Source organism: Delphinus delphis, chromosome 12 (assembly GCF_949987515.2).
Source record: "Delphinus delphis chromosome 12, mDelDel1.2, whole genome shotgun sequence".
NCBI classification, from domain to species: Eukaryota; Metazoa; Chordata; class Mammalia; order Artiodactyla; family Delphinidae; genus Delphinus; species Delphinus delphis.
In genome coordinates, this window is record NC_082694.2 from 12,807,049 (window position 1) to 12,831,631 (window position 24,583).

Here is a 24,583-nt window from a genome sequence, read left to right on the forward strand (position 1 = left end):
AGAAAATGCTTTCACAACTGCTGAGAGCTGCCTCTGAGTTCATTATCTTTGGGAAAGAATAACAAAGAATTTGGAGTCAAGTATTTAAGAAACAGGCTTAAGGAAGTTCTGATGACTTTTTTTTTTTTTTTTTTTTTGCTGCACTGTGGACCTTGGGAATCTTAGTCTCCCGACCAGGGACTGAACCCTCACTCTTAGCAGTGAAAGCTGGGAGTCCTAACCACTGGACAGCCAGGGAATTCCCCTGATATGACTCATTGACCTCTGAATTCTGCGTCTGAGACAGACACCTGAAGTGTATTATGGACCAATCCTGACCTTTTCCATCTGAGGCTATCAGAGAGCATGAACTAGAGAAGGGACCACCGCCATCTTTTCTGGAGATGGAGCCTGCCATCTGTGTCAGTATCTTAATCTCATTTGGAGGCAACATTTTGAAAGCACTTTTGCAAAGCCTGGGCTAATATGCAGGTGCTTGTTTTTCTTTGGAAAATTTCCGAAGAATGTGATTAAAACAGGTATTTATTTGTAAAGCCCCCACCCCACCCCACCCCCCTGCCAGAGACTGGGAGACAGGCTCTTATCTTCCTGATGATTACATTTCAAAGGAATGGCTTTTAGGTCCTTGAGAAAGACAGTCCTGAATTGGAGGAGAAACAAAAGTACAGGGGGCAGGGGCCTGTGTCAGGTGTTGGCGAGAACAAACAGTAATTCTCCTGGCAGCATTGAGCTTTCTCAGACGGGCGTTTTAATGGGAGGTGGGAGTCCTCCTAAGGGTCTGGTCTTATGCTGCTAGAAGTCTTGCTAGAATATAGCTATCTCTTGGGGCAGAGGTTTCCCTGGAGTTGTTATGCACAGAGAGTTCTGCAGTTCTTATAGTCCATCTTTCAATGTTAGGTAACATTTACGAGGTTGAAAACTAATGATCTCTTTTAATCTGTGATGAATGCATGCCTTCTTAATTTAGGCAGTTAAAGGTGAGGAATGCTGAGCTTGGATTAGCCCTCAACTTAAATATATTTTATCTAACATCTCTGAGCACTTTTAGATTCGAAACACAGAGCTTCAAAGGAGCACCACCTCCCGCCCTCCATACCACCCACATTGTCACTCCCTTTCAGCTACCCAAGGGAAAAGAAAAGACCAGGGCCCGATGCCCTATTAAGTGGTGTGCATCAAGGATTAGGAAGGAGTCTTTTCATCTAGGGAGAACTGTATTCATTGTTCCACACCACAGCAAACCAAAGGCCCTAAAGTTCGAAAGAGATCCTGATGCCCCCAGATATAGGGGAGAGGAAAAACTGAAGTGCAAAGAAGGAACAGCAACTGTTTACCTCAAACGTCCTCGGAAAACTGCAAAGAAGTGTCTCTCCTAATTAGCTACAGTAAGATCTAAGTAACACAGCTACAAGAGACAAAGTAGAGATTCTAATGCAACTCCAAACGCTCATATAGCTGCTTTTGAAAGTTTCCTAGAAATGTATTATGTCCAAACGTGGCAGGTGCCTCCAGAATTATCCATCAGTGTACATCTCCTGTCAACGGCTGCATTCAACTTAGAAAAAAAGAAAGTGCGATTTTTTTTCAATACACATAACCATATTTTTTAATTGAAAATTTAATCTAATTGCATTTGCTTCTAAATGCACTGCACTTATGCATCAGCAAAACACATTTACTCAAAGGAAGTCAGATATTTGAGAGGATTAATCAATCCATCACGTTAATAAAAAACAAGGACCTTCCTTCAAAACTAAGGTAGCACACTAAACAGGCCAAAATGTTGTCATTAAAAATTCTTTTTCTGAAGATCACGTTCATAAGTGCAAAGAAATGTAATAGCTAGTTGTTTTTATTTATAAAATATTCGTATGTATTTTGCATATCAACGTTTTTATGAAATCATTCAAAACCTATGATTCTTTTAACGATTTTTCTGTCATTATTAATAACCGGGTAGGTAAATTTAGTATTAAATAACAGAAAAAGTTACATGCCAAGTTTTCCTCACAACGTGATTCTGAGTATTAAACATTACAAAAAGAGACATTCGCTACAACCTTGAACGAGAAAGTACATTTCCCCATTATTTAAGCAACCAAGGTTTTTTGTTTTTTCATGACGACTCAAAAAAAAGAATAAATGACGACCCAGCAGCCGCGAGTTATTACCCCACCCGGGCTCACAACCGCTGGCTTTAAGGGCCCGTTTGTTAGGGCACGTCTGAAACTCCCCATCACTGGGAGGCGGCGTCTCGCAGGGAAAACCTCGGACCGGCGCGGACCGGCCCCGGAGGCGCGGAAGGACTGCAGGTCCCGCGGGACGCCACCCCCACCCCCTGAACTACAAGCGCCGCCCGGCATCGCCATCAGAGACTGCCTCCTCCGCCGCTTCGCAGGGGAAGCGTGAGAGCTCGCCCCCGGAGGTGATTGACGGGGCGTCTCCTCCAATGGGCGCCGCGCTCGGCCCCGGCGGGCTGGGCAAGGGCCGCGGCACGCGGAGGAATCTCTCCTGCCCTTTAGTCCCGGGCTAGGTGTTGCGGCAGGCGCCATTTTACCGAGTCGCCTGTCGCGGGTGCCGCCATGTTGGTGAGGAGAAATCACCGTTACGGCCACTGTCCAAATCCCCGCGTCGCTGCGCGCCGCCCGCCCGCTCCCAAGCCTCAGCCACCGGCGGCGAATAGAGACTAAAGCGGCAGCGCCGGCAGCGCGGGGCCGTGGCCCAGTGTTTGCAGTTAGAGCCCCACCTCTCTGGCGTGGTTGTTAATAGACTGGAAAGTCTGTGTCTGTGTCGCTCACTAGTAACCGTGAGTTTTTACCACTTCGTCACCTCCCGGCGGCGGCCGGGAGCAGGTACCCGCAGGCGGCGCAGGGATCCTCCCCGCGCCCCGCCGCCGCCGGCCTCGCAGACCTGCCCTCCAGCCCCGCCCCGTTCTTGACCAAACATGACAGACTCTGAACATGCAGGGCACGACAGGTCGGGAACCCTTCTTGTCTGTCTTTCTGTCGGCTGAGAGGAGGGGTCTGGGGCGGCGGGAGCGGGCCGGGGCCGCGCGCCTCCTGCATGACTTAGACGTCTCTGTGTGGCTCCGTCCGTCCCATGACGTGCGCCCGGATGGAGAGCCCGGGCCCGCGGCCGCGGGGAGGCCGGCCCGGCCGCGCCCGCCTCCCCGCGCGGGGTCCTTCCCGGCCGGCCCCGCCCCCGGCCGCACGTGCGAGCCCCCCGCCCCCGGGCGGGCTCGGCGGCGCCGGGCGGTTCCCGCGCGCCGGCTCGGGGCTGCGGTCTAGCCCGCGCTCGGAGGAAGCGGTTCCCGGTGCGGGGCCCGGCGTCCCCGTCCGACGAGGACCCGCCAAGAATTGTCAATAACTGGTGATTTATTTGACTACTACCCTAGTACACTCCTAAAAATAAACATGTGTGGTTTTTCGGTCTTTTTCTAGGAAAATTTTAAGCAGCTCCTAAAGGCCGTGTATCTGTACAGGCTTACCCCTCGCAATTTGAAATGGCAAGTTTCAAATGTTAACACAAAATAGTTAGACTTTGCAAACCTGAGTGTAGCACAGATCTCTCCTAAAGTAAAAACTCCATGGATTGTCCAGTCTAGCCCGATTTTCTAAATGCTGTGATGTATCATTTGAACATTTAACTGAGATTCTGATTTTTTATCTTTACTATGGCTTAAGAGGCCCATTCTTCGTTCCGTTTAACGGTTTGCAGGTATTTACTATTTTAAATAGCGCAAGTAGCATCCTTAAGTTTCGGTTAGGTTTTGAATTCATATTGATATCCATCTTAATCGTTAGAAAAGAAAGGGTGGGCTTTCATTCATTAAAATTGCTGGAACAAAACCCATTGCATCTGATTCTTATTTAGAATATTTAAAAGGTCCAGAACCCGGCAGTTACTCCCTTGTGAATAGCATTAATCAGAAGTATACATTGTACTCTAGGCTGTATACAAATTGCTGAAGTTTTACCTGTGAAGTAATGTGACCTGCTTTGGTAAAGTATACCAAACACTTTTTCTTTTTTTTTTTTAAATCCAAAAGCAGAAATCACAAACATTACTGAAATTTGAAATATCGAAATATCTGGCAACTTTGAGAGGGATAAAAATGTTATTTTAACAACCTTGGTACCGTAATAATAAATGTAGACGGCTAGAAGGCAGGTTAATTAAACGTGTCGTAATTTTTAGAAAGTCAAAAATGCTCTTAAAAAAATTATGGGTATGTAAGCTTGCACTTGACACATTTTTCATGATTATTTTACATTATCCTGTTATTAAAATGAGAAAATTCTTGGAATGGGTTAACTAATAACCTGCGAAGTTTCCCACTCTGAGTATCTGTGGACAAACCAATGATGGGGTTTTGCTAATGCAGCCTAAAATTCATTCTTTGTGTGAAAGAAGGAAATCTGTTCTCTGTTAGTTCACAGAGAAACTTCAATATGTAGAATTATGTATTCTACTTAAGGAAGCAACCATGTTGCCAAATTCAGATATCGAATTAATTTTCTAGTAAGGAACTGTGATGCTGGACTTTAAAAAGAATTTGAAATTTTAAAATACTGAATTAGAAATTAAAAATAAAAATTTAAATAATTCTTTGTAAGATATATAACCAGCTTGGCGATAGGAAGTAGGGATTAAGCAGTAGTGTATTTAGTCTTTTTTTGTTTTATATTAGGAGTAAGAAAACTATTTTCTGGTGATTTCTGAAGCAAAAAGATTAGCTCTGTTTTAATTTATCCATTTGTTAAGTGGCAGTATTATTCTGAGGCAAGAAGGTTTATCTTCTTCACACTTTTTTAAGTCAACCTACATGAAAAACAAAACAACTATATCTAAAAACAAAGTGAACTAGGATTCAGGAGAAGTGGTTCTGGCTCCAGCTTTGCTACTACTTAGCTTTGTGAACTTGAGCAGGCTTAGTTTCTTAATTGTTAAGAGGGTTGTATAAGAATTTTTCGACTTCTACAGGATCAGTGGTTCTCAACCTTCTCTGGGGAGGTTTTTAAAAAATGTTGAAATCGTTTCCATTGGTCTGAGCTTTAAGATTTTTTTAAAGCTCCTCAGGTAATTCTAACATGTATCAAATTGAGAACCACTATACTAGGTCAATATTAGCTAATCATCAGAATCACTTTGCGGAATAAAGATTTTTGTCCTGTCCAGAGCAACTGAATCAAAATCTCTAGGGGGGGAAAAGAAATCTCTAGGGGAGGATTGTGGTAATCTGTATTTTTAATGGGCTCCCTGGGTAATTTTTAAGAAATTTGGGAAAAAATGGACTAATCTGTGGAATCCCAAAATATTCTGTGCTTTCATACTATAGTTACTTTATACTGTGATAAAACTTTCCATGAGTTAAATGGAGAAGATATATGAATTCTGGTATTTGGAGCTTGGCATTGTCTCAAGGATATTCTTTTTTTGTCATTTTTGAAAATTAAGATATTGGAAAAAAAGATACAGGAAAAAAGTTAAATCTATGATTTTTATTTACAACTGCTATAATTATACAAATTAAAATATTACTATGATGGTTTACATGAGAATGAGATTCTACATGTAAATGGAAATTCACAGAATGAACAATTTTTTCTTTTAAAAAATTGTTTTCTTGTACGTGTTTTATATGGTGAACATTTTGCATAAGATTTGTTTGCCAAATTAGTTAACTTAAAAAAAAATACCCATTTGTACTTTCCTTTAAATATTTTCATGCCTGGAGTGAAAACATTGTATTTTTATAAAGTGTTATTAATATAAAAATACCTATAAATGAACTTGTGACTATGTAGACTGTTAGAAGAGGACTTATGCATAGATCTTTAGAATTAATAGAGGTGGAGAAGGAGTTGGAGCAAGTCAAAGGGAGATAAAGGTCTTGTCTCTCTTTGCATTCAGTTCTTCCCTTTCAGCCAGTTCTCTTAGGCACAGCTCCAGCCACCTAGCTTTATATTTCAGCTGGATGTTGACCTAATTAAAACAACTCACAGATAACTCTTAAAGGCTAAATAGTATGAGGCCCTGCTCTGGACACAAGTACAGTTGAGAAGGAAAGATAAATATATGCCCAGGTAATTGTTACATATTTTTTGAAATATGCTAAAGGTCAAAAGTTTTAAGGGCCTACACTGGGGAAAAGGATAATTTTAACATGATCAGTATGAGAGCTTGTGATTCTCAGAGTCTAACTGATAGGAGGTATGGGTAATACTTTCCTTTGGGAGGAAGTTATTCTTTGCCCATGATGAACAACCTTACCACCTTCTTTCCCTCCTCTCCCCGCTTTCCTTCCTCATGTAAACCGAGATCACCAAAACTCCAGCTAGTCAGAATTGTAGTAGTTTATATTTCCCCTTCCTTTCCCTCCCCTTCTTTTCCCTCCCCCACATAGCGATTGAAACCTTACACGGGAGAGTATGAAGAGGTGAGGGTGAAGAAGATGATTACACTTTCCATTTGTAACAGGGCTTTCCTTTGATTCGCACATTAATCCCATGAGGTAATATAGCATTGCAATGTTCAGTAATTTCTCTGAGATCCCACAGATAGAGCCTAGGTAAGAATCCAGAATGCAAACTCCTACCTGCAGTGTTAGTTTTAACTCTTCATTAAGTTTGCATGGGGAAGTAATCCAGTAAATTCTAGCCTTTACTTCTTGAATTGTTTGGGATTGAAATGTGGTATATTTAAGAGAGCTCCGTTTTCTGAATGAAACCTTGGTTGTGATCCTAGTTTTTCCTCTAGCTTGGTTAATGCTCTCTTCTTTTTCATGATTATTTTTCTTATTTGTGAAATAAGGTAGTTGAACTAGATTACTTCCAATCTCCCTTCCTACTTTAAGAAGTCAATAATTTTCATTTAAAAAGTTGCAGATGCCTTTTCTTACATCAGAGTTCACTTTGATTTCCTACACAATGTCTGGTTTTACAAACAACCAGTCAAATCATTATGCTGTACCCCTTAAACTTACACAGTGCTGTATGTCAATTATATCTCAATGAAACTGGAAGAATAAATTAACTAATTGCCTAGTGAGGGAAGGCATTGACTCCAGTAAACGAGAGATTGGTAAATTTCCAAAATTCACAGAGTAAATCAGTGGGAGCTCAAATAATGACTCCAGAGCCCACACTTTTATGGTAGAATAGACATCTTCATCACATGAGGATGTATATGTATATCAGAATGCCAATTTAGTCACGTAAAACGAGTTTTTAAGGTGTCCTAAGTTAATTATCATTAAAATTATAACGTAAAACCACATAAAAATAACAATCTGTTTATAAAAGTGGTACAAAAATGAACCTAGATTTAGAATTCATGATACTCAATATTATACATATGTTGCTGTTTATAATTAATGTACTTGAATTCATTTGGTCCATATAGAAAGAACAGATATTAATGTCTTCATTTTATAGTTTCGGAAATAGATTTAGAGCGTAAATAACTTGACCAAGGTGGCTAAGCAGCTGAGAAGCACAATTTGTGTCTTACGGCATTCGGTTTCAGTACTCTTTATGTTGCCTCCATTTTGTCATAAAGGTAGGAAATCTGATAGCAGATGCTGGGTTGGATTTGGGACACTTAAAAGTTTTTTTTTTTTTTTTGAGGTATTGATCACAGGCAATTTCATTGTAGTTCATTATAAATTCATCTTATATGACAAAGGGTTTTTCTAAATCTTAAAACATTAAAATCGAATTTATAAAGAATATTACTTTTCACATTATTTTAAAAGGAATTATGAAATCAATTAAATTAACTTAAATCTACAAATTTTTAACTATAGAAAACACAAGTTTCAAACTGTTAAGGGAATTCATTGAAAATTCGTAAGAGGTCAGAAGAACCGTTACCTCTTTGCTTGGATTTTCCTTGAATACTTGCAGCTGACAATAAAATGTTAGCTCACTGGTACTTGTGTGTGGGGTTAAGTTCTTTATAACCTCTACTCTTTGGCCTATAAAGGAGGTTGTGGGTTGATTTCTTTTCTACACCCTTGGAGTACATAGGAGTCTGTTTTAAAATTATGTTTTGTGCAAGCAAATGAAAATGAAATAGAATAACGCATCTAAGTTAGAAATACCTACATATTTGACTTTATATATATATTACATATATATATATATATATACACACACACACACCATTTTTTTCCCCGAATGCCAAATGTCCAAGTGTGAAAACCAGTATTTGACTAACGCTAGGGCTGAAGCCATAGATTAAACTTTTGAAATATGTGAATAAATCTGAAATATTGTCCCTCAATTTATTATTAGAAATTTTAGAGATCTAATTTTTAAAATAGGACATTACAGTACAGTAACAATAATTTTCAGCACTGCCTCTTGTTAGGTGCTCCTGTGCTTACTGTAATGCACATGATAGTGAATGGAGGGTCATTTTCAACTGAGATTAGTGGAATTCAAGATAGTTGAGGGAATTTTTTTTCCTCTAACGTTTTCTTTTTTATATATTTTTTAACTCTCTGGGGCAAACATGATTGATTACGTTGCACATAACTGGAGTTTTTTCTCCTCATGAAATTTTGAGGTAGCAAAGTTAACATTCTGTTTTTCATTTATCCATAAAAGATGTGAATTCCCAAATGGCATTTTTTTCTTGAAAGATTTATAGAATTAAATAATTAAAAACTAAACATAGTCTTTAGAAGTTATTTTGTTCAATGATGTCGATATTAGTATGCCAATAATTGAACAAAGTTAGAATTATGACGTAATTTCTATTATTCTACTTTGCATTTTTTATTTAAATTTTTATAATTATTTGTCAGTTCAAAAAGGATATAATATTCTTTCTAAAGTCATCAGCTAACTCTTGCAATATTATTACACTATTTGACTATTTGAAAATTTCTTTTGTACATAAAATAGCTTTCATAATCATCAATTGTGACATTTTTCTCTTGCATTAATAATGTACGTTTATACTTCATCTAATTCATAAATTGTCAATATATGAAGCACACAAGGAGACTCTAGTTCTAAATTGCACCTAGAATATCTTCTTAACTTGGAAAGTGAATATTCAGATACTAACAGTAAATTCACTTGATACAGCCTTTTAATATATGACCTTGTTACACTAAACTAATGATCACACAATCCCTGATCATGTCACATTCAGGGATACCAGAGCTGACTTGAAGCAGGCCAAGGTAGAACGAAGAAAGGTACTTTAGTTGGATACTTCAGGCAAAGCCTATTTTGGATTTAAAAAATATATATACTCCCACCACATCCCCCAAATCCTGGAGCCCCAGTTCCTCATATTATAGTTAATGTGGTTATCAGTTAATTTGGGATATTGGACACTTATATACCAAGTATCCTTTTTGGATATTATTGGGTCACACGCAGTTTTACCCAGCTCATTATAGATTCATTCAAGACTTCTTCAACTTTTGTTTTGATATCATGATGCTTAGAAGATTGTTTTCTGGCTTTCAAATTCTAAGGGTATTTTATTTGCTGAGATTCGTTTCAGTTGGATTTCTAGCTTCTCTGGTCAACATCAGAGGACCTAAATCAAAAGGATAAATTGAAAGGGAATGAAAGTAAATGAATTTTAGCTTAGTGAGATAGCAAAGATAGTGAATGAAATATAAAAAAGAATTTTAGGGAGAGGCCTAGTGGTTAGGATTCTGGGCTTTCACTACCGTGGTCTGGGTTCATTCCCTTGTCGGGGAACCAAGATTGTGCAAGCCACATGGCGGGGCCAAAAAAAAGGAATTTTTTAAATGTAGTCTCAAAAAAAACTATGGCAAGCTAATTCAGTTTTAATTATGTTATAGTCTCTGCTCATGGCATAAAGGATGTTTGAGGAATAGTATGGTTTTCCTTCATGATGTTAAACATACAAGTTTAAGGATGTGTTAAATAAATTTAATTTCATAAATTGATATACAGCAGTACCTATTCTAGCTGGCATTGGATGGGGGCAGGGAATTAAGCATTAGCAAAGATTTTATCAGAAACCAAATTTGTGAATTTTTTTGAAGGAACTCTTAAAATACATGGCATGCCTTCCTGTCTTACTAAATAGTTACTGATTTAGCTTTTTCTTAGTTACTTAGGATCATCATGAATATGTATTGTCATCATAATCCCTCTGAATACTAGGTATTATACTCCATCTTGTGTCTTGCTGCATTCAGGAGACTTTGGAAATATGGAAGCTTTCACACAGACTGTCATTGCTAGGTGTTGCTTAATGATAAGTAGAAATGCCCTCAGGAGCAGACTCCAAAGTTAGTCTACCCCAGATTCCTTTCTGCTTCTACTTGTTTCAGATAGTTTTTCATTGTTATTCTCTGAAGGAAAATAAGAGAAATTTCCCGTTACAATCCATGCTCCTTGGATTTATAACCTTTCCCAGTTTCTGTGGAAGTACCTGTAGTCTAGCATACCCATTTTATTCAAATGCATGTATTTCAAGTAGATCACAAGAAGAAAGGAAACTTGTTGAGGGCTGTCTCCTAGGTACAGTGCTAAGTAATTACCTAACTTTATCTCACTTACTCCTTAACTCTGTGCTGGTAAATTGATTCATTACATTTTGTAGTTGAGGAAACTGAATATTAGAGGTTGAGATCATTTGTTCAAGGTTATATACCTAGAAACAGAATTTGAAGCCACATCCTTCTGGCTCTAGAACCTTTCTTCTTCTGCCCTACTATGATTATTTTTAAGTATTCAGTTTTAACATATCACAAGTTTAAAGCATTATATAGTCCTTTTAAGAAATCTGTTGTTGGTTACTTGTTTAACACTCCTACTTTAATTTCCAGGTTCAGGTGACCTCACTTTGCCAGAGCCCTGGGTCCTCATTAAATAAGAGAGGTTTTTTGCCTGTTTGATTTTGGTTTGGGTCAAAGCCAACTACCTTATTAAGTATTACACATTCTTTTCTGGATGTTGGTGCTTAGCCCCGTCTTGTTTTAGTTGAATGGCAAGCCTTAGTAATAACATAGCAATTTTCGTTTCTTGCAACATTCCTCTCTTTTCTTCCCCTCTCTGACTTTGATGTAGAGAATTTCATTTGGTAGGCGGTTACCTGGACTGCACTCCTTTTTATCAGCTTGCTTGGAACCCTGAAATGAAATAGGGAGACCCATTTTCCAGCTCTCATGATTTGATCGAGTCTTTTTTTTAATCTGTTCAATAAAAAAATTTTCCTTTGAGCACTTAAAAACAGACTGTTCATTAAAAAGAAAACCCTATATCATCAATCCAACTGGTCTAGCCTGGTAGCTCTGTTTCCTGACAGATCTTAAAATAACTCCTGTGGAATTTAAGTAACTCACATTTACTCTTTTTTTAATTAATTTTTATTGGAGTATAGCACATTTACTTTACGTGTCAGAAATGCAACTTCCAGACCGCAAGTTTCTCTGTATCATCTCTTAAAATACCACCCAAATCATGTGTTGATGAAGTTTTTTTCCCCAAATTTTATTACTTTAAACATACAAAAATGTTGAAAAAAATTTTACAGTAAACACCCTCATGTGTTAGCCACCATTTGGTATGATTCTTAATCTCTGTATCAGCTACTATTAAGGGGTTTAGCTATTTGCACTTTCTTCCTAAGACTAAACACATGTTGTGACTATTATAGCAACAGGGTTAAGAAAGATGGGCCTGGGAATCAGACGGCCTAGGCTGGGTTCTAGCTCTGTCATCTACTAGCAGAGTTAGTTAAGCTTTTTGTCTCCTTTCTTCACCAGTTTAATGGGGATAATAATAGTTACAGTTGACCCTTGAACAACACTGGTTTGAACTGCCTGGGTCCACTTCCACTTGGATTTTTTTTCCCGATAGGAAAGACTACGTACTACACGAACCTGGGTTGGTTGAATCTGCAGATACGGAACCATGGTTTTGAGGAACTCAGATATAGAGGGCCGACTATAAATTACGCGTGGAGGGTCGGCACCCCAACCCACATGTTGTTCAAGGGTCACCTGTATTTCATAGAGTTAACATGAGGGTAAAATGAACTGACCCAACATGCCTGGCAGCCTAGTAAGTGCTCAGTAATTGTTGACAATCGTATTATATGATGATATAAAAATAATTTTATTTTTTGACTACAAATTTGGATTGAGATGTTATTTTACTTCAGAATTAATATTAGTTTATCATGAACACATTAGCTGGAATTGAAGATAGACAAATAGTGAAATAATTAGATGACGAAAAGTATAGACGAAAAATTGCTGAGGAATTTTTTTTTTTTTGCGGTACGCGGGCTTCTCACTGTTGTGGCCTCTGCCGTTGCGGAGCACAGGCTCCGGATGCACAGGCTCAGCGGCCATGGCTCACGGGCCCAGCCGCTCCGCGGCACATGGGATCTTCCCGGACCGGGGCACGAACCCGTATACCCCTGCATCGGCAGGCGGACTCTCAACCACTGCGCCACCAGGGAAGCCCTGAGGAATATTTTTAAACTATTTGTTTAAGTCATATATCCATAATCCTCTGATGGCCCCAAGCTTTTGAAAGGTTCCAGGCAATATTTTGGCCTTTATGGGGAAACAGAGTTAACTTACTACAGCTAAAATTGAATCATTTACACTTTCTGTTTGTTCATATCTAGATTTGAATGCTTGCAGGACTAAGACAACCTGGTACTGTAGTGAATGGGGACTTGTAATGCTTCTTTAAAAGATAACCTTTAGTTTTATTTGTATCCTCTATTGTTTTTCTCTATTTTGTTGATTTATGTCCTCTTATGTATTATTTTCACTCTTCTTTTCAGTTTACCCATTTCCAAGTGCTTTAGTTGAATGTATAGATCATTTGTTTTTAATCTTTGTTATTTCCTGAAAATGTGTTTAAATAAAAGCATAAATCTCCCTCTAAGGACTCCTTTTCTTTGTTCAAAAGGTTTTTAATTTAATAACTTCATGGTGTACTCTGCACAAAATTTATACTGGGAAGTTCACCAGGAAGTTACATTGCTTGAATTTAGATGTTTCTTTATGATGCTACTGATACATTCATTACTGCATCAGGTAATTATAATGCCTTCTTTGAATAATTTGAGGCTTAAATGATTGGGATTACGTGCTGCTATGATAGAGAATATTAACATATTATTCATTCATATCCTTACTATTTTTAAGGGAAATCTTGACCCAATTCAAAGGAATGGTCACTTCAGCAATAATGAGGTGACATTTTAAAGGTATAAATCATGGGAATGTTTGTAATATTCACAGAGGATTGCCTGAAAGATAATAGTCTATTCATTTCTCGATATTAGTAGCTTTCAGCTAATTTTTTTTTTTTTTTTTGCCTCAACACTGTTGGAGAAAAAAACATTCCTATCAGTAACAGAGTGATTGTATTCGAGTGGAGTGCGTCTAGTATCAGCATCTCCATGTCTGTTCCATTCTTCTTTTGGATTGTTGCAGTGGCATCCTGCTTTTGCTGTATCTGTTTTGTCTCTCCTCTAGATCTGTTTTTCACTCTCAATTAAATTTGTATTTCAAAATGGAGATCTAATTACAATGCCAAAATTTGTATTTCAAAATGGAGATCTAATTACAATGCCTCCTTTCCTGGAAAAAACACGTTCAGTGTTTTTTCATTTCTCTAGGATAAACTCCAAACATGCCCAAAGCCCTGCATGATCTAGTGCTACCCATCACTCCAGTATAATTATGAACCAGCTTCTCCCCTTTCCTCTATGATCCAGTGACACTGGCCTTGTCTCCGTTCCTGCCTCACTTCTCATACAAAGAAATTTTGCTCATCCTATTTTCTCTGTCTGCCAGAGGCCCTTCCCTACCCCTATTCTCCTAGGCTAACTCATCATCTCAGTTCATTCATGACTTCCTCAGGGAAAGCCTTCCAGACTTCCCTGACATGACTTTTCCCTATTGTGTACACTCGTAGCACTTTTACCTCCTTCGTATATGGTTGTTATTTTATATTTATTTGTGTGATTCTTTGATGTCTGTCTCCGCCATCACTAGATTGAAAACTTCATGAGAGAAGAAAGCCGTGTCTTTTTTGTTTACCATCGTATCCCCAGTTAGTAGTGAATAAATACGTTAAATGAATGAATGGCACTTTTTTTTTTTTTTTTTGCTGGGAGGGCAGAAGATTCTTATAAACATATAGTTTTTGAGAAATGCTGCTCTAGATGCTGTGGTTTTCATCCCTGGATTAAATCAGAACACCAGACAGTTGTGTACTTGGACAATATTACTTTGTTTCCTCATATAATTGCTTCTTCTCAATTGAACTTTGGCATCATGCCCTTGGTTCAAATTGGGGTATGCTGTAAGTGATAAACTGTTGTATGGACACTATTGAAGATAGTGTCCATTGTATCAAGTACTGCCCATTGTATCTGATAATATTTATAAGGACTCAGAGGAGAAATTTCTCTCCCTTCTCCCAGAAACAAAATTGTGCTTCTCTTGAGCAACTGATCTGTTCTTGTCCTAAAAGCACTGTTGTCTTATACCTTATCCTGTTTCCTAAAGCTCAGGGTCAAATTTGCAGCTTACATCTAGAAATTAGTCCGGGATTTCTGGCATGCCGCTATGTAAACTAATCTTAGTCTTAGCACTGTTTTAAGCTTTAGAATTTTAACTGTGATTTATTTACATATTTTACAGTTTGTTCAATAAAAGTCTCTATAAATAGCTTCCAAGGAATAATAGAACTCTATCAGAACCTTAAAAAAAAAGGCAAAATTAATCTGTTAATCTGCTTGCTGGCTAAGAAACAAGTTCAGTGGGTCTCTCCATGCTGAAAGTGGAAGGGATAAAGAGGAGTATAAAATGTTTATTACATATTGGGAGGACTTCGAGATATTACGTTCTGATTGGTTCATTTGGGAAATAGAAATTCTTCCTTTTGATTTTTTTCTGCTTCTGTCACAAAAGCACAGGCATTGCTTTATGACGATGTCTGAGGAGGGATATGAAAGTGTCTGTTAGGCTCAAGGACACACAGCACTTTTTTTGTATGCGCATGTTGGGAACTTGGCAGAGCTTTAACAGTCTCCCCTTGTCCTACTCACGTAAACAGCAAGTTAACGTGTACGCTACGATCTTGTAGGAACTCTGATTAAAAAGGCCTTGGCTTAACTGAGTCCCTTTGTTTTCCTTCTGTTATAAAAATAAATTTTTGTACCATCTCATGAAATAACAGCTGTGCAGTAGCATATCTGACTCTGGAGACCAGGCATTGAAAGAAAAGTAAGAGTAGCCGTGACTGTTAAAAGGAGAAACTGGAAGGCACTTGAGAATGATGACCAAAGATTCCTCACTTGACCAGGAGGTTAGATGTTAAGGCTCCTGCTGAGTCCACATTTGATAGCCAAGTTGTCTTTTAGTTTGAGTATAGATTGGTCAACTTTCCTTATGGAATTATTCCATAAGAAGCAGGAAGTATCAGCCATATTGTATATTTTTCTTGGCTTGCCAGGAAGAAGTCCAGGGCCATGCTGTGATCTACAACCACGTGGATCAATGACTTTAGTTTGTTGTACTTTTAGGGCTTTACAGTATTATTTATTCTTTCAGTCAATGTTAACAACACATTTTTGATATATTTTTCCAAGTTATATGACCCCCTTAGTTGAAGATAGAGCCCTAAGGATTCTAGCTTTAAGGGAGCAACAGTTTTTGTTTGTTTTTTTTTTTCTCTAGGGAGATCAGTGTCCCTTCAGACACTCCCAGAGAAGCATGGTCTCCTGAAGGAGATAGGAAGGAAATATCTAAAAATGTCTAATTATTACATTGTTATATATACTTTTTATTTATATATGCAAGTTAGGTTTTGATGAAGTAAATATGTGAAACCATGTTGTTGATTCAGGAAATAAAGATTAGAAGGGCCACATATAGTTTTAAAAACAAAAGAGCAATTACTTGTAACAAAAGTAACAAAGGAATTCTGTTATCTCTGGGGTACAGATAACATACATAGAATTAAACAAAATTTGCAAAGATTGTCATAGGACTATGAAGGCTATTAGGCTAGTTAAAATATATAATTTTGCCCATATATTTGTACAAAATCCCATTCCTGAAGGAATTTGTATTTGGGTTGAGACTTTGACTAAGTTCTAAGACAGGCGTAGGGAGTAAAACAAACCAAGTGAAAATTGCCGTGGCTGTAGATAGTCATTTTAAAGGGATAAGCTGAGTTTCTGCAAACCAGTACATTCCAGAGGGTATAAGAATGTATTGGGTAAAGGATAAGGATAAAAAGTGATTTGAAGGCTGGTAGGTATCCAGATTTTACCACTGGTAATTTGTAAAGACAAACTCTCTGAAACAAATGCTGATAAACCATCTAGGATGTAAATGTTCAAGGTCCAGTTTGGGATAAACATAAAAGCACAGAAACTCAAGTTAGGTAGCTCTTCCATGACCCCAATATGGCCAGCCAGTGTTTTCCTTGAGGGGAAATACCTAGTTTGGGAGGTATAAGGTAGGGAGTTAGGTTAGGGCTTAATCAAGAGGATCACACATAAGCTATACAGATTGAGGGAAACAATCAGAGCAGGCATGGGCAAATCCTAGACCCAAGCAAGTTTTTTGTGACACCTGCTTACAGGTTCAGCGAGTAAGATTCAGAGAGTTTATTTCATACATAGACGACAAATTCAATATCAGCATCGGGTCAGCTTCTCGTGTCCCTTGTCCTACAGGATAACACTGAAATCAAAGAGACGAGAGGATCATAGGTAATGTGAGTGGTAGGGCACTCTTGTTGCTGAGGAACAGTTTCCATACTGCAGCTATGCAGTTTTTTTCAGCCTGCAGCTGTACACTTAGGAGTGGGCAAGGTGGAAAATCTAAGTCCTCACCGGAAGCAGGGAAGGTGGGTGAGAAATTGCCTTATAGCAGCCTCCCACGAAATAAGGAGGTGGGTGAGAAATAGCCTTGCAGCAGCACCTATCTTTCCATACTTCGGGGGGACCACAGGGCATCTGCTAAGGTTTAGGTCAGCCTGTGGTTGAGCCTTGCCTGTGTGGCCTATGCGGAGACATGTAGGGTTGCCAGGGCACTGGTACAGAGCAGTTCCTCTACATTTATCATCCATGGTAAGGGAGAAATGACAGGATGAATTAGAACAAAGCATGAAAAGTGCTACAAGCAATCATTTTCAAGCATCTAGAAAATTTGTGTTCTCTTGGTTTTAGGATAAGCAGTCTACTTCTATAAACTTGTCTACTCTGAAAAATGTCTTTTTTGTAGTGATCATTATCAGCTTATCCCAGGAAGCTTGTGTTCATGAGTAATATCTTTGTAATATCATCCATCAGGAGCACTTGTATAGTCTTTTTTTTTTTTTTTTTTTTGCGGTACGCGGGCCTCTCTCACTGTTGTGGCCTCTCCCGTTGTGGAGCACAGGCTCCGGACGCGCAGGCTCAGTGGCCATGGCTCATGGGCCCAGCCGCTCTGCGGCATGTGGGATCTTCCCGGACCGGAGCACGAACCCATGTCCCCTGCATCGGCAGGCAGACTCTCAACCACTGCGCCACCAGGGAAGCCCTGTATAGTCTTTTATTGAGGCTTTTGTGTTTCTTCCAGAAGACTCAGTTTCTGATCTATAGCTTGTAACAGGAGCCTTTAGGCAAGCATAAAGAAAAAGCAGACACTACCTGTGGAGGTAAGACTGAATGGTTCAGGTTAATTTATTTTAATAGCCAACAATATCAAAATGGAGAAAAGTAGAATTCTCTATTGAGGCGTATCAATTTGTAAGGATTTAGTGACTAGTTACCTCAGAATAAGAACAGTGAGGGCATTGACCAGTTTCAGAGTCTTTAATTTATACTACAGTGTATTATGATTTTCTCTAGTTGTCTCCAGTCTAGATATTTAAATCTAGAGATAAAATCTTTTAAAATTTTATTTTATTATTTTTTAAAATGACAGCTTTATTGAGATAGAATTCACCTTTTAAAGTATACAATTCACTGATTTTTAGGATGTTCCAGAGTTATGCAACTGCTACCACTATCTAATATTAGAACACTTTTCATCACTCCTAAAAAAAACTCTGTACCTATTGGCAATCATTCCCCATTCTTCCTCTAGTCTAACTGTCTTTATGGATATGCCTGAGAGAAATTCTTTTAAAGATAATTTTGTTTATTAACTGGACGGTTATGTACATGTCTGTGACATGAATATGACTCCTTCTAAAAAGGACATAATCATTCTATTATTTTTTTAAATTTATTTATTTATTTTTGGCTGTGTTGGGTCTTCGTTTTTGTGCGAGGGCTTTCTCTAGTTGGGGCAAGCAGGGGCCACTCTTCATCGCGGTGCGCACGCCTCTCACTATCGCGGCCTCTCTTGTTGCGGAGCACAGGCTCTAGACGCGCAGGCTCAGTAGTTGTGGCTCACGGGCCTAGTTGCTCCACGGCATGTGGGATCCTCCCAGACCAGGGCTCGAGCCCGTGTCCCCTGCACTGGCAGGCAGGTCCTCAACCACTGTGCCACCAGGGAAGCCCCCTATTTTTACATTAATAAAAAGTCACCCATATATGGTTGACTTAGGAACTTTTATTTTTTATTTATTAAATTAAAACAAATTGGGCTTCCCTGGTGGCGCAGTGGTTGAGGGTCTGCCTGCCGATGCAGGGGATGCGGGTTCGTGCCCCGGTCCGGGAAGATCCCACATGTCGCGGAGCAGCTGGGCCCGTGAGCCATGGCCGCTGAGCCTGTGCGTCCAGAGCCTGTGCTCCACAATGGGAGAGGCCACAACAGTGAGAGGCCCGCGTACAGCAAAAAAAAAAAAAACAAAAAAAAAAACAAATTATCTTGGGTTTAATAACCACAACAGCTTTCATAATAGTGTTAATTCAAAATCTAGAGAATGGCAAGCACTCTTAATTACTTCTATTATCTCTTCTATTTTTGATTTTTCACAGAGCTGGATTAGTATCTGATACATTGGTAGGTGCTCAGTCAAGAAAGCTTTATTTTATTTTGCTGACAGAGCTAGAATTAGAATCCAGTTTTCCTCCTACTAAGTCTCCTTTTTCCATTATGCCACACATGCTTTCCATCTGTGCCCAAAGGTGATTTTTTAAAGCATTGGAAGCAGCTCATAGAAGTGTGGATCATTGTTCTTCATTTCCTTTTACTCTCCTTTATGTAACCAAACATAAATTTACAAATTTAAATGTGTTATTGTATGAATGTTGAAATGATAAAGAGGCTAAAGGAAAAGAAAGAAAAAATTTTAAACTTTCAGTGTTTTATGTTTAATAACAAATATAAATTCCCGTATGTCACAGGTAAAGAATTTAAGTAAAGTAGAACATAATCATGTGCAGCATTTTCAGCTTGAGTATTTTATTTAAATAGCTCTAGTCAAAAATGCTAATTATGAATTAGTGGTTTTAAGGTATGATTTAAGGAGCTCAAACTGGAGGAGAATGATGGTAAAAGAAAGGATGAACACCTGTAGATTTTGTTGTTGTTTGCATTTAGATTTTTACATGTAGACAGTAAAATGCACAATTCTTAAATGAATTTTTAAGAATTGATGAATTTTTACACACGTGTATATGTAGTAATCACCATACCCATCTATAGAGAATATTTTAACAACCTAGGAGGCTTCTTAGTACTCCCTTTTTGTCAGCTATAACCCTCCAAGAGGTAATCGCTGTTCTAACTCACATCACCATAGATTAGTTTTGCCTGTTCTTGAAGTGCATATAAATGGAGTCAGACAGTAGTCCCTTGTGTCTGGCTTCTTTTGCTTATGTCTGTAACATTCATCGTATTATGTGTAGCAGTACAGTAGTTAAGTTTTTTGGCTTTATAGTATTCCATTATGTAAATGAAACACTATTAATCCATTCACGTGTTCATGGAGATTTGGGTTGTTTACAGTTTTTTACCATCATGACTAAAGCTGTTAAAAAACTTCTTTATACTTGTCCTTGGGTGAATATATGCACTCATTTTTCTTGGGCCATAGGTATTATAGTGTTATGAAAGCTCAAAACTTTTTAAATTAAAACAGCCAGTATGCTGAACCTGCCTCACATGAAATTTTCAAGTCCACCTAAATAGACATATACCTCTGATTTTATGATGGAAACTGGAGAAAAACAACATTGACTTCACAGTCAATACAGGGTGATATTGTGTGCCTGTTCTGTAATGGCAAGGGTTATGGGTATTTTACATTCAGTCATTCAGTAAAAAGCAGGGCACCGTGCTAGGGATTAGGAGATACAGCTGTGAAAGACAGTCCCATACCCTGCTTTCACCAACCAATAAGCAAGTCATTCAGACATAACGTGTAGAGTGCAGAGATAAAGAAATGAGAATTATTAGGGGAGTGCTTAGGATGGAGCAGCTCACCTAATCCTGAGTAGTCAGTGGAGGCATCTTGCAGGAAGGGACATCTAAACCGGGTCCTAAAGATTGAATTGGACTTAGCCGGTGAAGGAGGTGAGAGGGTGGATGTTGAGAGGAGCAGGGCAATGAGAGTTTTTAAGGCAATGTTTAAGGCTTGGGGACTTGAATTGAAATTAGCTGGTGAATCAGGGACTCAATTATAAAGGGCCTTTTGGAGTCAAGGAGTGTTGACATCATCCTCAGGTCAGAAGGGAATCACTGATACTGTCTTTTTTATTATGGAAAACTTCAAACACATATTGATAGAATGGTAGAATGAATCCTTATATACACATCCCACAGTTTCAGCAATTACCAACTCATGGCCAGTCTTGTTGAGACCACTTCCTTCATCCTCAGTGGATTGTTTGAAGCAAATTTGAGATATCACATCATTGAAGATTTTTAGCAGGAGAGTGCTACATGATCAGTTTTGCATTTTAGAAATCACACATTTCTAGTAATTTAAAAGTATCTTTAAAATGCACACACCATAGTTTGTGTGCTTCTCATTTGCTTCCAGTCACAAAAGACATTTATCTTTCTGTATCACCATGTAATATTTGTAGTTGTTTGCATTTTTTCAAACTGTATGGAAACAGGATAAAATGTTAAAATTATTTTATGTATTTATCTTCCCATGTAGATCAGTTGGTTAATTTGCATTTAAAATACTGTTAGTGAACGTTGGGGCTTCTATAACTATAAAAATGTCATAATTAATATAAAGATTTGTAGATTTGGGGTTTTACTCTGAATATTTTTTACAGATTCAAGTTGAGGAATTTATTATTCTGCTTTTGTGGTTCAGGTTTCAGTAGGTAGATTACTTATCTACCTATTGAAATTTGTCTTCTTATTGAAGTTTACTCTTATGGTGAGAATTAATATATTACATTGCTTTTATTTTAAAGCTATTTATAGCTGTCTACAGGTCACTAAGTTAAATTCCTTCCTGTAGTTAGAATGTTTGCTTCCTAAAGTGTTTTAATTTCTTTCTTCGTCCCTTTCTTCCTCCCTCCCTCCCTCTCTCCCTCTTTTTCTTTCTTTCTTCTTTCTTTCTTTCTTTCTTTCATTTTTATGGTAGCTTAGTATTATAGATGGTAACTATTGCTGTATTACCTTGGGATACTATTGCATTCATGCATTCATTCGTTTACTGAGTGAGAGTCAATGCTCTTACTCTAAATCAGAGGTTGGCAAACTATGGCTGCTGAAATTGCTTCTTATGTTCTTGAAGGGTGTTGTAAAAAAAGAGAGATTTTGCAACAGAAACCATATGTGGCCTGCAAATTTAAAATGTTTACTGTGTAGCCCTTTATAGAAAATTGGCCAACCCCTGATCTAAATGAGTATAACTTAAATTCTTGGCTCATGCTTTTTTTTTCTTTTGGAACTGTTTCTGTAAGATTCTCTTTAGAATTGACTTTTGAAAATTAAAATTTTCATTGTCTTTTACAGAGAAGATGGTGAATTAGAAGATGGTGAAATAGATGATGCAGGATTTGAAGAAACACAAGAACAGGAAGCAAAAGAGGATGAAAAGCAGAAAAATGAGAAAGCCTACAGAAAATCAAGGAAAAAACACAAGAAAGAAAAAGAGAAGAAAAAGTCCAAAAGGAGAAAACGTGAGAAACATAAGGTTAGTTAGAATCTACTTTTTATTCTTTTGGTAAATTTTTATGAAATATAAAACACTGAAAATTACAAAGTATAAATCATTGCCTGTTTTCTTATAAAATATATGGATTAGATCTTTTTATGTGCTTAAGAAATTTTATGAACATAAAGATTATATGAAATGTTTTAAAGATTTAAAAAATATTCATGAGAACCTTACCGTATAGCACAGGGGAACTCTACTAGGTTCTCTGTGGTGACCTAAATGGGAAGGAAATCCAAAAAAGAGGGGATATATGTATACGTATAGCTGATTCACTTTGCTGTATAGCAGAAACTAACACAACAGTGTAAAGCAACTCAACTCCAATAAAAAAATTAAATAATCAAAGTAACTTTTAATGCAAATTAGAATAAATCTTTTAAATTGATGGAAGATTGTATGCAAGAATACTGAAAGCTTAAGGAAAGAAAGTTTCATTCTCTACAGATGTAGATTAACAGCACTGGCATTGTCCATCCATTCATTTATTTATTCATTTGTAAGTATTATTGCGTGCTTGCTGTGGAAGTCTCTGTGCTGTATGCTGGGGGTTATAGTAATGAATGAAATGGTCTCTGCTGTTATAGAGATTACATTGAAAAGGGAAGGAGAGAGCTGTAAACAATTGAAAAACAAATGCTATCAAGAGAGCACTTGGGTGCTGGATACAGAATAATGTGGATTGCGGTTGAGAAGAAGGGAAACCTATACTGACAGAGAAATCAGAGAAAAGTTGGCAGCAGTGGTGGGGTAGTTTTTGAAACTCCCTGAATTTCCCCCATAAAAACAGAGCAATTAGAATAGCAAAACCAAAAATTCATTGGCAGCATCTACCAAAAAATGAACTAACAAGTTATCTTCACAAACCTCAAAAATAAAAAACCACAGACAGCAACCACAGACAGCAACAAGACCAGAGTAGGATCAGCAATTGTGTGAAATGAAGCAGAAGAAAGGTAAAAAGAACTTCCAGAAAACAAACTACCAACAGGTATTCATCTCAATGCAGGAGTCCGCAGTGAACATGGAAAGCCTGTCGGCCAAACTGAGAAACAGCAATGGAAACTGAGAGGGGGCTTTACTAGCTCCCAATTCCCACATGAGTATAAGGTGACCACGTAAGATTGTATGGTGCTAGAATGGTCTGTGCCTGATGAATACTCATCAACTAAATCTCTTCTAGGACAGAGTCCCACCCTGAGGAGAAAACTGCTAGGAGTAGAATCTAAGTTGAGAGGACAAGAATACTAGGGCCAAGGAAAGAAAATGGGGGAAGGGAGCAGGGGTGGCATATCTCAGAAGATACACAGCATGTTTTTTAATACCTCATGTGCTAACGACAGAAGAAATAACCCTAGAGAGTGAAGCTAGGAAAGTTTTCCTGGCTCATTCCTCCTTTGACACATGAGCAACAAGATTGGACCATGACCACATTCCATATACGTTATTCTTATTAAAAAAAAAAGAGGAAACTGGGGAGAATAATATTCTTCCAGAAAGGAAAGAATGCCCACAAAACATGAAAAACTTAACCTAACATTTCAAAATGATTTTTAAAAATTAAGAAAATAATACAGACTATGATCAAACAGCATCAGCAGAACTGGGGGAAAAGGGAATCCTTTGGTCATTTAGGCAAAAAGACCAAGCCACTTATTAAGAAAGGAAAGTCAGATTTATAGAAAAACTTTTGATATCAACATTTTATGCCAGAAGATAATGGAGTAACATATTTGAATAAAATGCAAGCCAAGCATTTTATATCCAGCTAAATACTGAACTTCAAATATAAAGTCCTCAGAAAAGCTGTATATAATAGAAGTCAGGAAATATTATCATAAGACTTCTCATAGAATCTCCTAGAGCACACGTTCAGATAACCAAAATGACTGGTTGAAAAAGTGAGAGTGATCTACATACACTACGTATTAGTCTGTAAAGCTAAGACTAAATGATGGACATGGGGGGCAGTAAATTATGTATCGAAACATTACAGCTGTAAAAAACGTCAGGGAAAGCAGAAGAATATATGGTAAGCAGGATAACCTTCTTGGTAGTTTTTTAGTTATTAACTGAGACTTTTTAAATATACTTCAAATTATTATCCTGGGAATGAAAGAGAGGAAGTAGAAGAAGAGGTTACTGCCTAATTTCAATATTGGTCCTACTAGTAAACAAATAGTATGCAAAGAAGGGATAGGGACTAAGGTTATTGGAAAAAGACAACTTGAAAGAAATAACTGAAACAAAAATATAATCTTTCTAATACCAAAAGATATACCTCCCAACAATGCAAAATCCAACTCTAAGCTATGTAAAAGAGAAAGATTTAAAAAGTGGGTAAAACCATTGTAAAGCAATTATACTCTAATAAAGATGTTAAAAAAAATAAAAAAATGAAAAGTGGGTGAAGCTATACCAGGCAGATGCAAAGAAAGAAAAGGCAGAAATCACAGTGTTGATATATGAAAAAGTCAAAT

The 24,583-nt window shown here is 37.9% G+C and overlaps 1 protein-coding gene across 1 annotated transcript in view; it reads left to right on the top strand.

Annotated features, from left to right (window-relative positions):
• Nucleotides 1-2,292: 2,292 nt before the first annotated feature.
• Nucleotides 2,293-24,583, top strand: part of ZC3H6 (zinc finger CCCH-type containing 6) — a 53,830-nt gene continuing 31,539 nt past the window's right edge. Inside the window, exons 1-2 of the mRNA XM_060027362.1 lie at nucleotides 2,293-2,976; nucleotides 21,902-22,082. Of these exons, the coding sequence (XP_059883345.1) occupies nucleotides 2,945-2,976; nucleotides 21,902-22,082 (213 nt within the window). The 5' untranslated portion in view covers nucleotides 2,293-2,944. The remainder of the gene's footprint in view (nucleotides 2,977-21,901; nucleotides 22,083-24,583) is intronic.